The 19,996-nt window shown below is 41.2% G+C and overlaps 1 protein-coding gene across 1 annotated transcript in view; it reads right to left on the bottom strand.

Moving 5' to 3' along the window:
- Positions 1–3,512: 3,512 nt before the first annotated feature.
- LOC137641479 (PAX3- and PAX7-binding protein 1-like) overlaps positions 3,513–19,996 on the bottom strand; it is a 165,356-nt gene continuing 148,872 nt past the window's right edge. Inside the window, exons 11-15 of the mRNA XM_068374084.1 lie at positions 14,592–14,760; positions 9,569–9,765; positions 8,974–9,169; positions 7,708–7,927; positions 3,513–3,775 (exon numbers count right to left, since the gene is read on the bottom strand). Of these exons, the coding sequence (XP_068230185.1) occupies positions 3,575–3,775; positions 7,708–7,927; positions 8,974–9,169; positions 9,569–9,765; positions 14,592–14,760 (983 nt within the window). The 3' untranslated portion in view covers positions 3,513–3,574. The remainder of the gene's footprint in view (positions 3,776–7,707; positions 7,928–8,973; positions 9,170–9,568; positions 9,766–14,591; positions 14,761–19,996) is intronic.

Raw genomic sequence — 19,996 nt, forward strand, 5'->3', positions numbered from 1 at the left:
GCAATGAGGCGAGGACGTCCAACGGGCAATGAGGCGAGGACGTCCAACGGGCAATGAGGCGAGGACGTCCAACGGGCAATGAGGCGAGGACGTCCAACGGGCAATGAGGCGAGGACGTCCAACGGACAATGAAGCGATGAAGCGACGGGCAATGAAGCGAGGACGTCCTACGGGCAATGTAGCGAGGACGTCCAACGGGCAATGAAGCGAGGACGTCCAACGGGCAATGAAGCGAGGACGTCCAACGGGCAATGAAGCGAGGACGTCCAACGGGCAATGAAGCGAGGACGTCCAACGGGCAATGAAGCGGGCAATGAAGCAACGGGCAATGAAGCGAGGACGTCCAACGGGCAAATTTAGCAACGGGCAATGAAGCGAGGACTTGCAACGGGCAATGAAGCGAGGACGTCCAACAAGTAATTAAGCAACGGGCAATGAAGTGAGGACTTGCAACGGGCAATGAAGCGAGGACGTCCAACGGGCAATGAAGCAACGGGCAATGAAGCGAGGACGTCCAACGGGCAATGAAGCGAGGACGTCCAACGGGCAATGAAGAGAGGACGTCCAACAAGCAATGAAGCAACGGGCAATGAAGAGAGGACGTCCAACAAGCAATGAAGCGAGGACGTCCAACAAGCAATGAAGCAACGGGCAATGAAGCGAGGACTTCCAACGGGCAACGTGCAATGAAGCGAGGACTTGCAACGGGCAATGAAGCGAGGACTTCCAACGGGCAACGGGCAATGAAGCGAGGACTTGCAACGGGCAATGAAGCGAGGACTTCCAACGGGCAACGGGCAATGAAGCGAGGACTTCCAACGGGCAATGAAGCGAGGACTTCCAACGGGCAATGAAGCGAGGACTTCCAACGGGCAATGAAGCAAAGGGCAATGAAGCGAGGACGTCCAACGGGCAATGACGCAACGGGCAATGAAGCGAGGACGTCCAACGGGCAATGTAGTGAAGACGTCCAACGGGCAATGAAGCAAAGGGCAATGAAGCGAGGACATCCAACGGGCAATGAAGCGAGGACATCCAACGGGCAATGAAGCGAGGACATCCAACGGGCAATGAAGCGAGGACGTCCAATGAAGCAAAGGGCAATGAAGCGAGGACGTCCAACGGGCAATGAAGCGAGGACGTCCAACGGGCAATGAAGCAACGGGCAATGAAGCGAGGACGTCCAACGGGCAATGAAGCGAGGACGTCCAACGGGCAATGAAGCGAGGACGTCGAACGGGCAATGAAGCGAGGACTTCCAACGGGCAATGAAGCAACGGGCAATGAAGCGAGGACGTCCAACGGGCAATGAAGCGAGGACGTCCAACGGGCAATGAAGCGAGGACGTCCAACGGGCAATGAAGCGAGGACGTCCAACGGGCAATGAAGCGAGGACGTCCAACGGGCAATGAAGCGAGGACGTCCAACGGGCAATGAAGCGAGGACGTCCAACGGGCAATGAAGCGAGGACGTCCAACGGGCAATGAAGCGAGGACGTCCAACGGGCAATGAAGCGACGGGCAATCAAACGAGGACGTCCAACGGGCAATGAAGCAACGGACAATGAAGCGAGGACGTCCAACGGGCAATGAAGCATCGGAATGGGCAATGAAGAGAGGACGTCCAACGGGCAAAGAAGCAACTGGCAATGAAGAGAGGACATCCAACGGGCAATGAAGAGATTACATCCAGCAGGCAATGGAGAGGCTTGCTCAGTGGGCAATGTAGAAAGGATGCCTAAGGGATTGGAAAGGATTACTCAAGTGGCAGTGGAGATAGGCCTGCTCAAGGGCAATGGAGAGGGTCTGCTCTAGTGGCAATGTAGATAGGATGCCTAAGGGCAATGGAAAGGACCACTCAAGGGGCAGTGGAGATATGCCTGCTCAAGGGCAATAGAGAGAGGGTCTGCTCTAGGGGCAATGGTGAGGGAGCTGTTAATGGGCAATGAAGAGATGCTGCTTCTTAGACAACTTGGGGCAATGAAGTGTCTGCCCAAGGGGTAATGAAGAAGGGTTACTGAAGGGGCAATGAAGAGTGGCTGCTCTAGGGGTAATGACCTGATGCCACTGAAAGGTCGGTGCCAAGGGCCACTCAACAGGCAATCGATAGAAGCTGTTCAACGAGTACCGGTTTGGGCAGTGAGGTTGTGTTCACGAGGCAGAGCGAGGCTGCACGAAGGACAATGGACAGCTGCTTCCTATTTCTGAGTCGCAAGAGAAATTATGTTGTTGACCTCAAATTTTTTGCCGAGATTTTAGAAGTTATGAATGATCACATTATAGGCAAGTATTTTTCTCTGTAATTCTGATTATTTTTAGTTCACAAGTGTGTGGACATTTATATTCAGAAACTAACTCCTATATGTTTGGATGATTAAATCTTTTGTTATAAATAATTCTAAAGGGCCTTTATTAACTTATTCCAAGCTGCTCTGAATTGCTTCCGCATCATACAAATTTTAAATCTTATTTCTACATATGCCTGCATTAGGCTACCAATACCTATTTGGTGAAGCCAAAAAATCTAAGTGAATGGGAATTCCAAGACCATTAATGTGTAACTAATTAATGTTATGAGTTCATATCAAATATTAATTTCAATACTTAGTGTATTTGTATTATATTTACTTATTTGGATGGTTTAAATCATTGTAAGCAGTTTTGTAATAATACTACTAGCTTACAAATGGGAAACAGAAGTCAACGCTTAAGTTTTTTTAGTGATTGGATTCTTTACACTCAAATCCTTATATTGTACCCCAATATTAAGACTGTTGTCTAAAATGTTTTAAAATTATTTCTACAGATATGGTAGATGAGAGAGAAATGACACATACAGATATGGTAGATGAGAGAGAAATGACACATCCACTACTAGTAGACTATAGAAGCATTTGAATATTATTCAGGAGTTTTTTCCAGACACGAAGGGGAGTAAATAGAAGTCCATGCAGAAACAGATGAGTATACTTCATGTTCTGTATGCACATTATCCCATATCATATTACTTTAACAGTATTTCCAAAACTGGATTCATTATCCTCACATTATAAAAGTTTGACTAATTTTTACTGTTTATACATACAGTGCAATACTCTGGGTGGAAAAACTAACTTTTGGTTATGTAATAATAAATATAATCACTACATATTTATGAGAAATATTTCGACTGGCAATTTTATTTCATTTTTTTTTTTTTTGGCAATAATTATTATTGGTAAACAGTACCTTAGATTACTGTCTACTGATAAAATGACCCAATTTATCAAAATGATATTTTTAAAATCTTTAAATGCAATAAGGAGAATAAAAGTCACCCATAGTGTATGAAACATTTAATTTCCATGTAAAGGTGATATAAAAAGTTTTCTACAAAAAATAATAGGACTGTGGTTACTCTTAAAGAGTACATTATATAGTACATTTCTCAGCTTTCCAAAGAACTTTAAAGTAATAATATCGGTATGTATATGTTCAAGGGTAAAATAAATCACATAGGAACAAAAGTGGGTAAACAATTTAAATTTTTTATTACAATAATTTAACATTACCATATTTTGCTACACTCTTAATGATTACAGGTACTTGTAAGCTATCTTCTCTGCCTGCTTCAAAGCACCTATTGATTTTAGAAGATCGCACACCTCCTTCATGGCAGCTGAATGACTGGTCGGGTCTAATTTCTCGGACAACTTCAGCAAAAAGTCCTCCAGACGACCAAGAAACACATGAGTCCCTTCACTTTTTACCCAAGCGCGAGGTAGGGCATTAATTACCTGTAGAGCAGATATTAAGTTTAAATAAAAACAAAATTTGAAATTTGTTTGATTGCTCAACAAGCTATGGCAAATTTTTGTTCTAATTTAAAACTGCTTCACAGTATATTTTTGATAATTCATAAATATTGCATATTTTATAAAGTTTCTAAGTCAAAGTTGCCCATGACAACAATCTTCTTGTCATGAAAACTAGTAACTACTATTATTGCATATGTCATTCTTGACTCTACAACTTTTAACACGGTAAAGAACATGCCAAAGGCATTAAAAATACACTGGGACTATTGTTGTACTTTAGAATAAAAAAAAAGTATCCTGTGTGTAATATGGGGATTAAGTCTTGTTTGTCAATTGCCTACATAATGCTTATGGGCAAAGATATTTTGGTAGCTCGGAATTGTTAGAGGTATTATCCTGAGATTTTTTGTTAGCCATTTCACCATCAGTAAGGTCATATGGATAAATGAAAGCTGAAGTCCATATGCCATCAACAGAAAGTTACATTTATAAAATCCTTGGGACACTTTCTATTGCAACAGAGTACTGTATACAGAAACAAACTTAATCGCAACCTGTAAATTAATTTACTTGAGGAACTTAGTAGACAAAAGACAAGCTCAGCCCTGAGAAAATCCTCCAAGAAAAAACAGGAAATGTAGCAGAAAATTTTGATAATTCAGAAGTAAATCTAAAAACTAGTAAATCGCAGGGAAATTAGCAACGCCATAGCAAGAGATAAATGGTAAAAAAAAACGCCCTTAAAGTGGCACAATTGATTATATAAAGTTAATTATAAACAATATGGAAAACTTCAGGGCAATGATAGCTAGTGAAGAATTAGATGTCGTAGGTATTACCAAGTCCTGGATTCAAGAAATATTACAAAGGATTTCATTGGAGAATACAAAATCCCCTGTTAGAAGTTTTTCAAGGATTGCTTTACCATGTATGTTAGAAATCATATTAGAAACCGAAAAAGAAGTGATAAGTGCAATATGTCCTTGGTAGTGATATACACAGCCCACCACATGATCGCAAATACAGAATGAGCTGTATAGGCAATTGGAACAATAAGCTAGCTGTCATTTTGGGAGACATTTTGGGAGACTTCAATGCAACAGTAAACTGGTACACTACGAATCCTTCATCATGTACAGAGGGACACACTACTAGAATTTGATCAACAATGAATTCTTCCATCAGTACAATAACCCAACTAGGAGAATCAATATATTGAGATCGAGCTGATAACAAAACATTTAATATCCAGTGTCTCGGTATAGGCAAATATTAAGTGACCATTGAATATAAGTTTCAGGTAAATATTGCTTATTTAAGAAAAAAATAAAAAAATTAAACTACAGATGAAGTAATAGGATGAAACATAAGCAACACACCAAGAATTTAGAATGAGAAAAAACAGGGAAGCAGACACACACACAAAAAAAAAAAACAGGGCTAAAAATGTATACCAAATAGAAACTCCACAGGCCAAATGGTTCAACAAACTGGACACAAATCGGTTTGTGATTTCTGAACACAAAAGTAGACAAACTAGTTAGAAATGCCAAAGATCAATGAAGAGATAGTGTCTTAAGCTAGAAAAGAAAACAGCAAAAGAATTTTTTTGCATATGTAAACAATAGAAAACCTATTAAAATCATTAGCCCGTTACGAGACTCTGCAAATGATATGGAAAAAGCCAAACTGATGAAAGCATATTTCACAACCGTATTCACCCGGGAAGAATCAACAACCTCCCGAAAGCAGCTATGAATTATTGATCTTTTGTACTTACTAAGTCACTTTAGGTTTGGTAGATTTCTTAGCAACACTTCATGGTTATTTTGTCTACCATTATTTTTACTGGACCCAAATCCAATAAGTACATGGAGACAAAAAAAGACAAATTTTGGTATAGCATTCAAGTATAGAGACTGTCCAAGCTAAAAAATGATATACACAGTATAATTATGCATAAACCTTATGATTCATGTTCAAAGTAACCCTTTTCCTACAGAAACCTGATACTTCCAGGTCCAGAGATTACACTGAAGCCAGATGATCTCTACTAGTCGTGTGTGCGAGATGAGATTTTCTTCAACGCAACCTTATATCTTGATTCTTTCCACACAGTTAAATATCTACATTTGATAAGTTTATGAACCAATAATGATTACCATCTGCGTGTCAGAAATTCCAGCCTCAGTTACAACCTTGTTGTTATGAACTTATTGGAACAGAAGCAAAAATCCCCAACTTAGAGAAACATAAATTGTCAAATGACTTAAATCTTGCTACTCGTGAAATCTCTGTCATGTTGAAGATATTTGGTGTGCCACTGTATGATCATACCCTCTTGAAGACAGCCATATTTATGAAAATCTAAACACCAACTACAGCAACTGATTGCACAATTTCCAAAGCAGCTATTCCCAATAGTCTTGCCAGGAAGCAAGGGGAAATGATAAGTTTGGGAGCAGGCAACTAAAACCTATGTTATGTTGAACAAACATTTCAAAGAACAGGCGTACGCAGACCAGTGAAAGGCAGAAATACACACATGACTATTCCACCTGTTAAAATGATGTGACCAAGCAATCTTGAACTACTGCATAATTAACCAGGCACCAATACCCAAACAATATTTATGATTTTGGACTTTTAACTATCTTCTGGGAGATAGATAGAGGGGCTCCCTTATGACAGGAAAATCTCATTTACCTTTCTGATTATGCCTTTGCTTAATGGAATCATCTCGGTCATTCACCTTCCCAACTACTGTATCTATTAAATCCTTAAGAAAAAGTAATGGACTGATAATTTGCCTAAACACAAGTAGAAAGATACAATAGCTTTTTTTATGCATAATTGAACTCTATAGCACATGTTTTTGGATATTTATTTCTTGAGAATCATTTTCTATGGTTAACCTTTAATTTTTGTTATTTTGAATAAAATAATCCTTTTGGTGGTTAGAAATCATTTAAACTAGATTAAAATTATTTCAATTGCCTTGTCTGTCTTGAATTTGAGTACACATAGAAACATGGGTAGTAGCGTTAAAAAAAAAAATTATACTCTTCAAATTTTGTAAGACCCGAATAAAAAATCAATCTATTCCAATTCTGAATTGCAAGGCCAGAATTTAAATCTATTCCAATTCTGCTTTGAAAAAATTATGGAAACATCATCTAATGGGGAAAAAATTCAGGAATGGAAGTTCTAATTTTGATATACTGAATTGTCCTTGTACAACATTATCTATCTCAGTATGTCATCTCTATGAATTTATTTTATGCCATTTTTGATGGGCATCAAATTAAAAAAAAGGCAAGCTAAATTTAGTTTAATCTCTTGGATAACATTTCTTATAAAGGCTGAATTTCCTTTTCACCCAGTATAAAAGCAGACAAAGCCATACCAAGCATGCTACACAAAAACAAGTATTTTTGCATGAGCTGGAGGATGATGAAATAAGGCATTTATCGGTCGTGCATACAGAATTTACTGTACTGTGTGTACTTAATGATCACTCTGATCCACACCCTTTTGCAAATAAAGCACTATTAAGACCTTGGTACATTGAGAAGGCCCATGTTGCAACTAAGACCTTGGTACATTGAGAAGGCCCATGTTGCAACTTGGATTTTCAAGCTGGCAATTTTGAGTATTTTGTCTACTGACACAAGACTTCACCCTATATGTTGCAAACCCATGAGGCACTATTGTTAGATATTTCACAGGATTTATTCATATTTAATCAATATTCATAACTATATAAATTATTGAAATCCTTTTATACTGGATTCTGTTTCACCATGATATCCATTTATCCCATTTCTACTTTGAGATGCCCCCCAAAAAAGCCTGAGAGGAGGCTATTTACAGTACAAAAAAATAAAGAGGATATTACTATATATACTTACATTTCTACACTTATCCAGTGAATCCGATGGATTAATTTCAGACGCTAAATTTAGGGCTGGCAATAAGTAGAGGTTAAGTAGAGAACGGACTGCCAACTCATGGATAACGGAGTCGCTTAGAACATTGTGCCACATCAGTGTCGAACTCAAAAGTTTCCATGCCACCCAAAATTGACGTTGGAAGAACAAACTCACTCCTGAATTCTTGTTGTCGTATACCCTATGAAAAACAAAAAGATAAAGAATAATGTAAATTGAGCTTTCCATACTTCCTCGTTAAACTGGTACACATTTTCATCCTTCACTTCATACTTGCCAAACTGGATTTCTATGAAGGTATGTTCAATTCCCACTCACTCATTCAATCTTGGGATTGGAGCACAACAAAATGAGGTTCAAAGCTACTTATAACCATCTGGAGATGATCTCACAAAAGAAGGCAACAAATTATTAACTAGTTTGTGTATTATAAAAACACTGCTTTAAATAGTGAAATTGCAGAACTTTAAAATATGTCAGAAAGTATAAAAAATTAATACCATTTCTCTATTGTCACACCCCTATTAGGAAACCATCCACAATAACCAGACTTTGATGTAATGACCAATTTCATTAGCTGTTGCAGTGCACAACCACAAAATATATATTTCTATATACTGTACTGTAATGATTTACAATAATGATTTACAATAAAAATGATACATATCAAATGGGCTATTAGAATAAAAATGATACAATAAAACATTGCATTATTTAACCCTTTTACCCCCAGGCTATTTGGAAATTTCCAACCCTTAACCCCCAGGGGTTATTTTTTTTCAAGCACATTTTGCAGTATATTATTTTTAAATTGCTCTAACAGCCTTAATTTTGTCATAGAGAGGTCAGGTTGGTCTCATTCTCTTGGAAAATGCCTGAAGTTTCTCCAAAAAATTATCAAAAATATGCGAAAAAAAAATGTAAATAGCATTTTTTTGCAAGAATGTACCGGTACGTCCATGGGGGTAAAGGGATGAGTTTTGTGAAACGTACCAGTACGTTCTTTGGGGGTAAAAGGGTTAACAGCATTTGAAGTTTGCTTACACTGGTATCTTTTGGCAAGATAAATACAAGATATAAAAATAATAAAGAAATAAAAAAAAAAGTCTGAATATAACCACTTTTAAAATATAATATTAATATAATGATTTTATTTAATAAAATATTAATATAATACTAATTGTATTGCACAAGACACCTTTGTTTAAAACGAAAGTAAACACTTACGATTTTGGGAACATGGGTATGAATATATCATTATCAATGGCATCTCGAATTTTTGCTATGATGGCATGTGTTAGTTCCCTCAGCTGTTTGGAGCTTGGATTTAACGTGGGGTAGGCACTAGTGTAATGTCTTACCATATTAACTAATCTTACAGTTTGTACATGTGACAATGGATCCCACCAACAACCAACAATTTCTGAAAGAAAAATGCATATTTCATGAGGAAAAATCTGATGAAATAGAGAATTACAGTACTTACATATCCTCATTCAAAAGCTAATACAAATTAACTCTGGTATAGCTTCCATTAGATTGCTTCACATCCGTTACCTTCAGTAATAAAAAATTCTAATTACATACGAAAGAACATTACAGGTATCCTGTGTCACTATAGACTTGAATTAAACTGCAGTAGTTTGATTTATTTTTCTTTTAAAAATTCAATAAGAACATATGAGCATCAGCTTGTTCCATTAAAAACCCATCACTCGTATTATACGGCCGGAATTATTTAAGGCCTTCCCATTGGTCCCAATATTATTTTGAGAAATAATAAACTGGCCTTTCTTTGCATTTTTAGTAAAACAAAACTTACCTTTAAGTTTGACCAACACTACTTTTTCTACAAGATGTGATACAAGTCTACAATCAGGATCTTCCCGTAACTTCTGGGGATCCTCGTCTCCAGCCTCACCAACACCAAAAAGAATCAAAAGGTTGAACCACTTCATTCGTTCTACTTCTATTCCATCACTGTCACGCATTAAGGGGTTCCACAAGAGCATTTGTAATCTGAAAAAAATAATCAAATAAAATCATTGAACATGAAAAAGATTTTCACCATAATCTTAATGTACTGTAATATTTGTACTCGTGTTTAACATTTTGTTTTTTCATAATCTGGATACTCTTGACAAAATAAACAGACTGGTAATCGGAGGATAACTTAGCATGTCATTTCTTTTTTAAATAATTCCAAAAACTAACATATCAAGCAACAGCTTGTATTAATGAAGCATATTACTTTGAAAAAAAAAAAAAAAAAATTTAAATAATTCCAAAAACTAACATATCAAGCAACAGCTTGTATTAATGAAGCATATTACTTTGAAAAAAAAAAAAAAAAATTTAAATAATTCCAAAAACTAACATATCAAGCAACAGCTTGTATTAATGAAGCATATTACTTTGAAAAAAAAAAAAAAAAAAAAAAAAAGTATTTTTGTTCATAGCAAAGAGCTAACAAAGGGTTTGTTTTGGGCAACCAAGATAAGAGTGCATTACAAATAAATGTCACTTTTATAAAACATATAAGCATAATAACAAGAAAACTTCTTATTATGGTCCTATTTGACATTTCCTAGAATAGTCATCTTAATTGCAGCTAAACATGGCATTAAGGACACGGATGCATGTTAAAGGTAACATTAAGTGTCCTTGGCAAGAAGTTAACGGTAACGTGCATGACCGCTAAAACAGGACCTTCAATGGTGTTAAAGACCAAAATTGACTTCCATTTGGTAGGTCAAGAAAATTGAACGTTAACTCTATGAAACAACTCTATATGCAAGTGACAATGTGTTACACAAATTATGCATATAAATGAATAGCATCACTAACTTAATATCATTAAAAGGGGAAAACAAGATTGTGTAGCTGAAACTAACAGCAAGATGGTAAATAATATGTAGACTTGAAAGGATGTTCACACCATTCTGAATGAATGTCACAACTAATAAGGTAGCATCACCAGTTGCCTTCCAAGAGAGGAAAGCCATTTGGGTATTTCAGAACAATAAATAACCTCTCAGGCCACCTATGTTTCTACATTGATGCATTGAGGCAAATCACGCAGCCAGCTACATTCCACAGACTGTGGAATGTAGCCCATCAGACCAGCCAGATATAATTTTGGCAAGGTGTGTTCCCCAGCCCAACTAATAGTGCAGCAGATCCCTCAGGCCTCCATGAGTGCTATTTGATGTCAAGGAGGAAGAAAGGGAATGAGATAGGACAAGGTTTGGCAAATAAAGGAAGAAAAGTGTTTAGGAAATATGAGGCAGGTCCCAGTCACCAACATAGTTACTAATGGTAGTAAAGCCAAGATTCATGTAAACAACACCACCCTCCTGAAACTGATCTATAAAGACAAGCAATTTACAGGTATGGGGTGTACAGTACTTGGAGGAGAAAGCATCCACCTGAGGGCTTAGACTAGCCAAGAAAACATTTACTTCTTTGTTTACTATGAAACTTCAAGAGATAAATAAGCTAAGAGATTCTCTGGCAGCGTCTTTATATCCAGGTAGCCGTGACTTTGCCCTGATGTTCTTGGAAAGGAATAAGTATGGGGTCTTAAGACAAGACAATATATGACAGTAGACTTTAAAGGGACATCTGAGAAAGATGCAGTAAGAAGAGGGTCACCTATTCTAGGGAGTAATGACAAGTCTACAGATGGAAATAATTAAGAAAATTAAGAGGCCGTGGAAATAATTTACAAAATTAAGACTGCCACTAAGGCAAAAGACAAAAATATGATAAAATAAATTACAAGATGTTATAGGAATAATGGGTTGGATTCTCGATGGCATTGGCAATCCTTTGGCTAATTTTATCTAAATGAAAATGAACATTTCTGTATAAAAGAATACTGGATAACTCTCACGTCATGTAGGTGCCATACCAGATAATTCTGTTAAGATCTATCTAAAAGGGATCTATCTAAAAGGGAAAAAACACCAATCTTCATTTTTCTTCAAAACCTTTCAATATGACATTTCCCACCAGCACTCATCAGACTTCATTTAGGGCATACAGTACTCACTATTACAAAAATCCTTGATGGCTGGTAATTACCAGCCATTCTGTGATGATTGTTTGGTCCCCTTGACTGTGAAGCATTTGCTGATAACCTTGCCACGATTCTTGGAGATGATGATATTGACTAGGAGTATTTTCATATTTATTTCTGAGGGTTAGTCTTATGCAAGGGATTTAACATTCTTTGTTTCATATACTTTAATGGATCCTATTTTACCGATATAACTTTCTTTTTACTTCTAGCAAATGATACGGCCATCAAGTACCTATGGTACCACAATGCCAAAGAACTTTAAACCAATGAATTAATCCTGCATAAAAACAACAGTGGACAGGTCTTTCTGATAGATGTGCAAAACTCGACTATTAAAGTTCTCAGTATCCTTCATAATTCCTTTCACATAAATTAAAACTATTTTGACAATATTACTTGATGCTTTTTACAAAGTTAATTAACTATTACACTGTTGCATATATCTACATCTAACTTTAACAGGAAGAAAATGGGCATTTGATGGAACATCCAATATGGTTCACACTGTGGAGACTGCTTATCCTTCAATATTATCATAAATATTGTTATTTTACAGTTTACAAAGACCAGCAACTTAACTGTTTTAGACTCTCCTAGGCCTCACTCTAAAAGATTTGGAATGTATGTGGTGGTTTGCTATAAAAGAATTTTTTCTTACTCCTTTGTAAGGTTAAGCTATACAAATTTTATCGTTGCATTTCTATTCTTCTTCAACTAAAGCTTTTCCCCGGTATGCAAGGTCTCTATTTCTTGAAATCCATTTCCAATTTCTTCTGTCTCCAATGTCCTCCACTGTAAGATCTTTGGTCTCCCCCTTTTCTTCCTACCTGGATCATCCATCTCCAACAACCTCCTCCCAACACACTCCTGGTCTTTCCTCATTACGTGCCCAAACCAGTGGAGTCTCTTTTCTTGGATTTTCTTTGACACCTCTGTAACCTTTGTTGTTCCCCTCACCAAGTCATTCCTAACCTTATCCAGTCTCATGATCCCAGCCATCCATCTTAGCATTCTCATCTCTGCAACATCCACTTTCTTCTCAAAGATCTTTTTCATGGGCCAGGTCTCTGCACCACATGTCATGGCAGGTCTCACTACAGTTTCATGTACCTTTCCTTTTCACTTCAAGTTCATTCTTCAACCACACAACACTTCCGACACTTTTCCAAATATTCCATCCTGCTTGAATTCTACTGTTCACTTCCATTTGGAGCTTTGCTGTTTCCTCCACACATGACCCTAGGTACTTGAATTTTTCCGTCCTCTTTGCTATTTCACCCAGAAAATGTATGTTAATCAATTGGTTCTGCGGATTGCAACATGAACACTGTTTTTGTTCTAATGATCTTTAGCCCTCTGCTCTCCAATTCCTCTCTCCATTTCTCCAGCTTCCCCTCAAATCTTTCTCTGGTTTCATCACACAGAAATATATCATCTGCAAACAGCATTTCTATGACATTCTCAATTTGATGATTCCAAAGTTCTGGCCAACCTGTTATGGTTAAAAAGGAGTACACACCATAAGGCCAATAGGACTGTCCCTCCTCTTGAGGTTATGTTCAGTTTCTGGCAGTCACAATATAAATCTCAAGAGATGCTAAGCACTCTAGAAATAACTGCCTTTCTTGTATGTTTATATCTTATATTACTACTCTAAACATTTATGAATCTGAAAAAAGTATGCAGGACAGGTTCATCCAAGAGCCCATTGAATTCTGGATATTCATAAATTTCTCCAATGTCACAAAATCAGCATTGAACCCCTTGGTATACAGTAACTTCAGGGATTTTCTATTTGTGTTGATAATAAAGAATTGTTTTAACTTTTATGCATCACATTAGGTCTCCCTTCACTTAGCTCTCAAGCTCCTTCAACTTCACATTTCTTCCATTTTCACCTTTCATGTGCAAACTAGTCCTTTAGCCAAGGTCTTTCAGAGCCCCAAGATATTAATCACTTATCTTGTTAAGTAGTTTACACCAAAAAAGCAATCAAAGATTCTATTCTTGGAATATCTACTGTAAAGTAATGTTAACCCAATGACCTCTTGATAATTCAGTTGCCAGCTAGATAAGAAGAGAGAATCTTAAAAATACTGTACAGCAAAAATCCTCTTCAGTTGGTAAGTTCCCTTCAAGTTTAAGAAGCTTAGAAGCAACCAACTCACCAGGTGTAGCCCATAAGCATTTGAAAAATCTATGACCAGACCCGATTTTATAAGAAAAAAAAATTTCTTTGCACAAAATTTAGATTTCTGCCTCTTTGCATTCACTCTAGAAACTTAATCCAATCATGCCTTGGGTTGATGTGCAAGATGGATTCACCTGAGTCTGTCATTATCTGATTTAAAGCCTGAAGATCCCTTTCAGCAGGCATTATGGAAAACACTACCTACCAAATCCACCTACACAACACCATCAATAAATAGGGAAAAAAAAATCAAAGATGACTATTGATAATGTAACAAAGCAAGGAAAATTTTTTGAGGTTGGTAATATTTAACATTAAATCCAACCCAAGACAACTGGAACATTAAGCAGGTGGGGAGGGCATTTTTCTACTTTCACATTGGCCTTTACTGTTATCAAAGCATTTTGCCCATATGATGGGAAAAAATTTGCTTGCAAAACAATGGTTCGGTAGTAAAAAAAAAAAAAATGAAAAAAAGAATAAAACATAATTGGAATAATGAGCCCCTCACAATACCCCTAAAAATTTGAACTTTGATAACATTTAAAACAGAAGCAGAATGCAACATACCTTATATATGGAGCGAATAATTTAGGTAGATTTAGAGACACATAGGCATCTTTGTAGGTGGGGCCATCTTTATTTCTCCACTCTTCAAATCTTGTCATGATTCTCTTTAACTGAGAAAAATCTTCTTCAACGTCTTCAAAAATCTTACGAGCCTCGGCAGCTATATGTTCTGTGTTCAAGAGAAAATTCTATGGTATTCAACTTCAAATATTATAACAACTACAGCACATAAATACAAATGAGCAAAAGAAATAATAACACAATTTTGTATTACAATAAAGACAAATTACAATTTCAGGTGGACAACATACACAAAAATATATTCCATTTTGTGAATAACAACAGTAAAAAGTAGGAAGTTGAATGGTAGGAATTAAAATACATTATACAAAATGGTCGATGTTAAAATGTTGTTACAACATTCTATATTAAAACTTGATGTCTTTAACCTGTTTGGCACCAACTCCTCAGAAAATAATTCGGCACTTAACCAGTTAAGTGTCACCAATGTAATATGACAAATTCGAAGATAATTTCTATTTTTCCTAACCATACAAACCTTAGCTATTTACATTGGGTTTACCTTTTAGCGCAGCTGAATGACGAGCCAATAGTTTTAACGAGGGTTAATTACCCCCGCGCTAGTTAGCGGGGGGTAGGGGAAGGGTAGCTTGCTACCCCTCCCCCCCACACACCGGTGACTTGCTTCACTTTCACTTAGAGGTAGGACTTGACTTAGGGGTCAGGGATGGCGGGCACATATGTGTAAATAGCTAAGGTTTGTATGGTTAGGAAAAATACAAATTATATTCGAATTTGTCATTTGTTCCGTAACCGAAATACAAACCACGCTATTTACATTGGGTGACTTACCCCTTAGGAAGGGTGGAAAGTCCCTAGCCTTACAGACTTCGGCTTGCCCGGGGGCTCGATCTCTCAGTGAGCAGCACTAGAGAAAGGGAGCCCCTGTACCTCACAAGTTCCTAGCATCGCTAGGAACGAGTGGCCTACGTAAGCAGTGTGGAGGAGAGTGTGACTCGTCCTATGAAGTTGACCTTGAGACCTTCAGATAAGAATTCTAGGATAGGACGTTCCCAATACCACCTCGTCAGGGTATGGGAGACGCAACAGTATTAAGCTTAATACTAGGAGCACAAAGAAGCATGGGTTACCTGCAGAGGTCGAGGTCAGCTATGCGAGGACCAGGATGCTTCTTCCCCAAGAGAGGGGAGAATGAAGAAAGAAGTAAGGGTCAGACATACTCTTTCATTCACGCAAACTAAGACCGGGTAACAACGCCCTCAACCTACTGCTACTTGTCCAAAAAGGAGCCTGAGGTTAGACCAGCTGTTGTGCAGCCACCACAGGGCCGATAGAAAACGTATCGAGGCTCCTGTGGGTCACGTCTTGCAGGTAGTGGGCTGTGAAGGTCGTCTGACGCTTCCAGACCCCAGCTTGAAGTACCTGCGTCACAGATTAGTTTCTCTTGAAGGCCAGGGATGTAGCAATACCCCTGACATCGTGGGCCCGAGGACGACGTGACGGAGGAGAGTCAGGATTCAAGGCATGGTGGATAACCCTTCGAATCCAAGCTGAGATGGTGTTCCTGGTGACCCTCCTCTTAGTCCTGCCTGTGCTCACAAACAAAGCTCGCACTTGAGGACGGACTGCAGCCGTTCTCTTCAAGTAGTGCCTCAGACACCTCACTGGACATAGTAGCAGCTGGTCTGGGTCGCTTGTTACAGAACGGAGACTCGCGATCCTGAAAGAGTCGAAGCGAGGATCCAGCACCCCAGGATTCTGAGTCTTGGCAACAAATCAGGGACGAACCTGAACGTTACCTCCCTCCATCCCCTTGAATGGGCGATGTCGTACGAGAGACCATGAAGTTCACTAACCCGCTTGGCCGAAGCCAAAGCGAGTAGGAAAGCCGTCTTCCAAGACAGGCGGCGATCGGAGGCCTGGCGTAATGGCTCGAAGGGAGGTCTCTTAAGAGACCTGAGGACTCGAACCACGTTCCAAGGAGGGGGTCTCACTTCCGACTGGGGGCAGGTAAGCTCATAGCTACGTATGAGTAAAGAGAGTTCTAGCGATGAAGAAATATCCACGCCCTTCAGTCTGAAGGCCAAGCTTAAGGCTGAGCGATAGCCTTTCACTGCCGAGACAGAAAGGCGCATTTCTTCCCGCAGATAAACGAGGAAGTCCGCTATTGCTGGAATAGTGACATCGAGTGGAGAGATACCCCTTCCACGACACCAGCCACAAAAGACTCTCCACTTTGCTTGGTAGACTCCCTCAGAGGACCTTCGCAGCTCCCGAGACATTCTCTCCGCAACCTGTTGCGAAAAGCCTCTCTCCGCGAGGAAACGCTGGATAGTCTCCAGGCGTGAAGCCGAAGCGAGGCTATGGCCCTGTGAGGGACGCCGGAGTGGGGTTGTCTGAGAAGCTCGTGTCGTGGAGGAAGCTCCCTCGGGAGCTGCAGAAGGTCCGGAAACCATTCCGCGTCATGCCATAGCGGAGCTACCAGAGTCATCGAACAGTTGACCGATAGTCTGGTCCTGTTGAGCACCCTTCTCATCAGACAGAACGGTGGGAAGGCGTACACGTCGATGTTGTCCCACCGTTGCTGGAAGGCATCTTGCCAGAGTGCCTTGGGGTCCGGGACTGGGGAGCAGTACAGGGGCAGCTTGAAGTTCAAAGCTGTCGCGAACAAGTCCACAGTTGGGGAACCCCACAAAGTCAAGACTTTGTTGGCTATCTGAGGATCCAAAGACCACTCGGTACTCACTATCTGCGAGGCCCTGCTCAGACTGTCGGCAAGCACATTCCTCTTGCCAGGAATGAAGCGAGCTGATAGTGTTACCGAGTGGATTTCGGTCCACCTCAGAGTCTCTACTGCAAGATGGGATAGCTGCTGCGAAAAAGTGCCTCCCTGCTTGTTGATATAAGCCACTACCATGGTGTTGTCGCTCATCACCACCACGGTGTGACCCGCCAGGGACCGTTGGAACTGCTGAAGAGCCAGAAAGACGGCCTTCAATTCTAGCAGGTTGATGTGTAGGCACTTTTCTGATTCTGACCAAAGGCCTGAGGCCCTCTGGTTCAGAACGTGCGCCCCCCACCCTTCTTTTGACGCGTCCGAAAACAGAGTCAATTCCAGGGGGAGGACGAGAAGACTCACTCCCTTTCATAGGTTTTCGTCGACCAGCCACCATCGCAAGTCCGTCTGTTCCAGAGACCCCATTGGGATCAGAATGTCCGGGGAATCGGATCCTTGATTCCACCGGGACTTGAGCCGCCATTGAAGGGATCTCATCCTGAGGCGGCTGTTTGGAACCAGACGAGCCAGGGAGGATAGGTGACCTAAGAGACGCAACCACGATTGGGCGGGGAGTTCTTCTCGCCTGAGGAAGGGTTCCGCCACCCTCCTCAGCCTTGCTATCCGGTCGTCTGATGGAAAGGCTTTGTGGAGATTGGTATCTATTAGCATGCCTAGATAAACCAGTCGTTTGTACGGCTGCAGAGAGGACTTCTCGAGGTTTACCACGATCCCCAGATCCTGGCAAAGATCCAGAAGCCTGTCTCGGTGCCGAAGAAGGGTCGACTCCGAGTCTGCTAGGATCAGCCAATCGTCCAGATAACGAAGGAGACGAATGCCGTTCCTGTGCACCCAAGATGAAATCAGGGTGAACACTCTGGTGAACACCTGAGGAACTGTGGAGAGACCGAAACACAGCACCTTGAACTGGTAGATCTTGTCGTCTAGGCAAAATCTCAGGTACTTCCTGGAAGACGGATGGATTGGGATCTGGAAGTACGCGTCCTTCAGATCCAGTGTGCACATGAAGTCTTGTGGTCTCACCGCAAATCTGACCGTGTCTGCTGTCTCCATGCTGAACCGGGTTTGCTTGACAAACCCGTTCAGAGCTGAGAGGTCGATGACAGGTCTCCAGCCTCCAGTAGCCTTCTTTACAAGAAAAGAGTCGACTGAAGAAGCCTGGGGAGCCGTCGACGACCTCCTGGAGAGCACCCTTCTCGAGCATGGTCTCGACTTCGGCCTGAAGGGCCAGCCCCTTTGCCGATCCCGTGGCATAGGAGCTCAACAACACTGGATTCGCTGTCAGGGGAGGTTGAGATGTTGTGAACGGGACGCGATAGCCTTGGCCGATCACTGAGACCGTCCAAGCATCGGCCCCGTGTTGCTGCCACCTGCGGACGCAACGCTGAAGGCATCCCCCCACAGGTGGACACGCAGGGGAACTGCCACCCCTAGGGCTTGCGGCCGCGGCCGCCACCCCTAGGAGTCTTGCCTCCCCTGGAGGACTTACCGCCCCTCTTGACCTTGGCTGGAAAGGGCTGGGGTTTAGACACCACCTTCTTAACTGCCGGTGCCTGCTTTGGAGCCTTACAAGGCTGCTGCTGCTGTTGCGGCGGGGCTGGAGGCTTATAGGGCCGAGCTGTAAGGGCCCTATGGAGGAGGGAGTCCGTGCTGGATTTCCTCCACCTCTCAGCCGTTCTCTTCATGTCTTTAGGCTCAAACAGGTTCTCCCCCAGAAGGGAAGCATGTCGGAGCCTACACACATCCACGGCGGGGACCTTCGGATGGAATCTCTCGGACACAGCATCGCGACGCTTCAACACCGAGTTGGCCCACAGGGTGGTAACCTGGTGCGCCAAAAACTCGATGGAGCGGGTGCCCGAGAGCAAGAAGGTCTCCAGGGCCTTCCTATTGGTCTCCTTGGACAAGTCCTCCGAGCGCAATAGGATGCCCAGAGATCCTAGCCAAAAGTCCAGCCACGAAGTGGCCTGCATGGCACACTTAGCGACCTTCTCGTGGCTAAGGATCTCTGCCGCCGAGAACGAAACCTGCCGGGCAGAGAGCTTCTCAAAGGGAACTCCCTTCGCCAGCTCCTCCACAGAGTGATGGAGAGGAAGAGCGAGGCTGGACTCACCCAGAATCTCGAAATACCTCCTCTGCTGAAGACGAGGAGGAGGGATGAGCTTGTTCCCGGCAGAGGAACGACTGGAGGAGGCAAGAATTGCGAGCTAAGCGTTGGCTCTAGCTCTGGCACTCTTCAGACCCCGAGACCAGGGCAGAGCTGCACTGGACTTAGGGGCCTTCCGAACGTCAAACACTTCATCTAAGATAGTGTCTTTGCCTTCACGGGGGGCGATGACTGGATCCATAAGCCCGTTAAGTTGCCTTATCAGGCTTAGGACCTGCCAGAAGGCATGTTCGGATTCCTGCTGATCTTCTCCCTGCGGGCTGGCAGCTAAGTCTCCTGTCCCAGGGATCTCTTCCTGGGGTGAAGTGTGGACGTTCCCCCGGGGAGCCGTGGGTTCCTGGCGAATCCTTGAAGATGACTTCGGGACGGTCTTGGAGTCCTTGGATTCCCTCCTGGGAG

Source organism: Palaemon carinicauda, chromosome 5 (genome assembly GCF_036898095.1).
Source record: "Palaemon carinicauda isolate YSFRI2023 chromosome 5, ASM3689809v2, whole genome shotgun sequence".
In the NCBI taxonomy this organism is placed as follows: domain Eukaryota; kingdom Metazoa; phylum Arthropoda; class Malacostraca; order Decapoda; family Palaemonidae; genus Palaemon; species Palaemon carinicauda.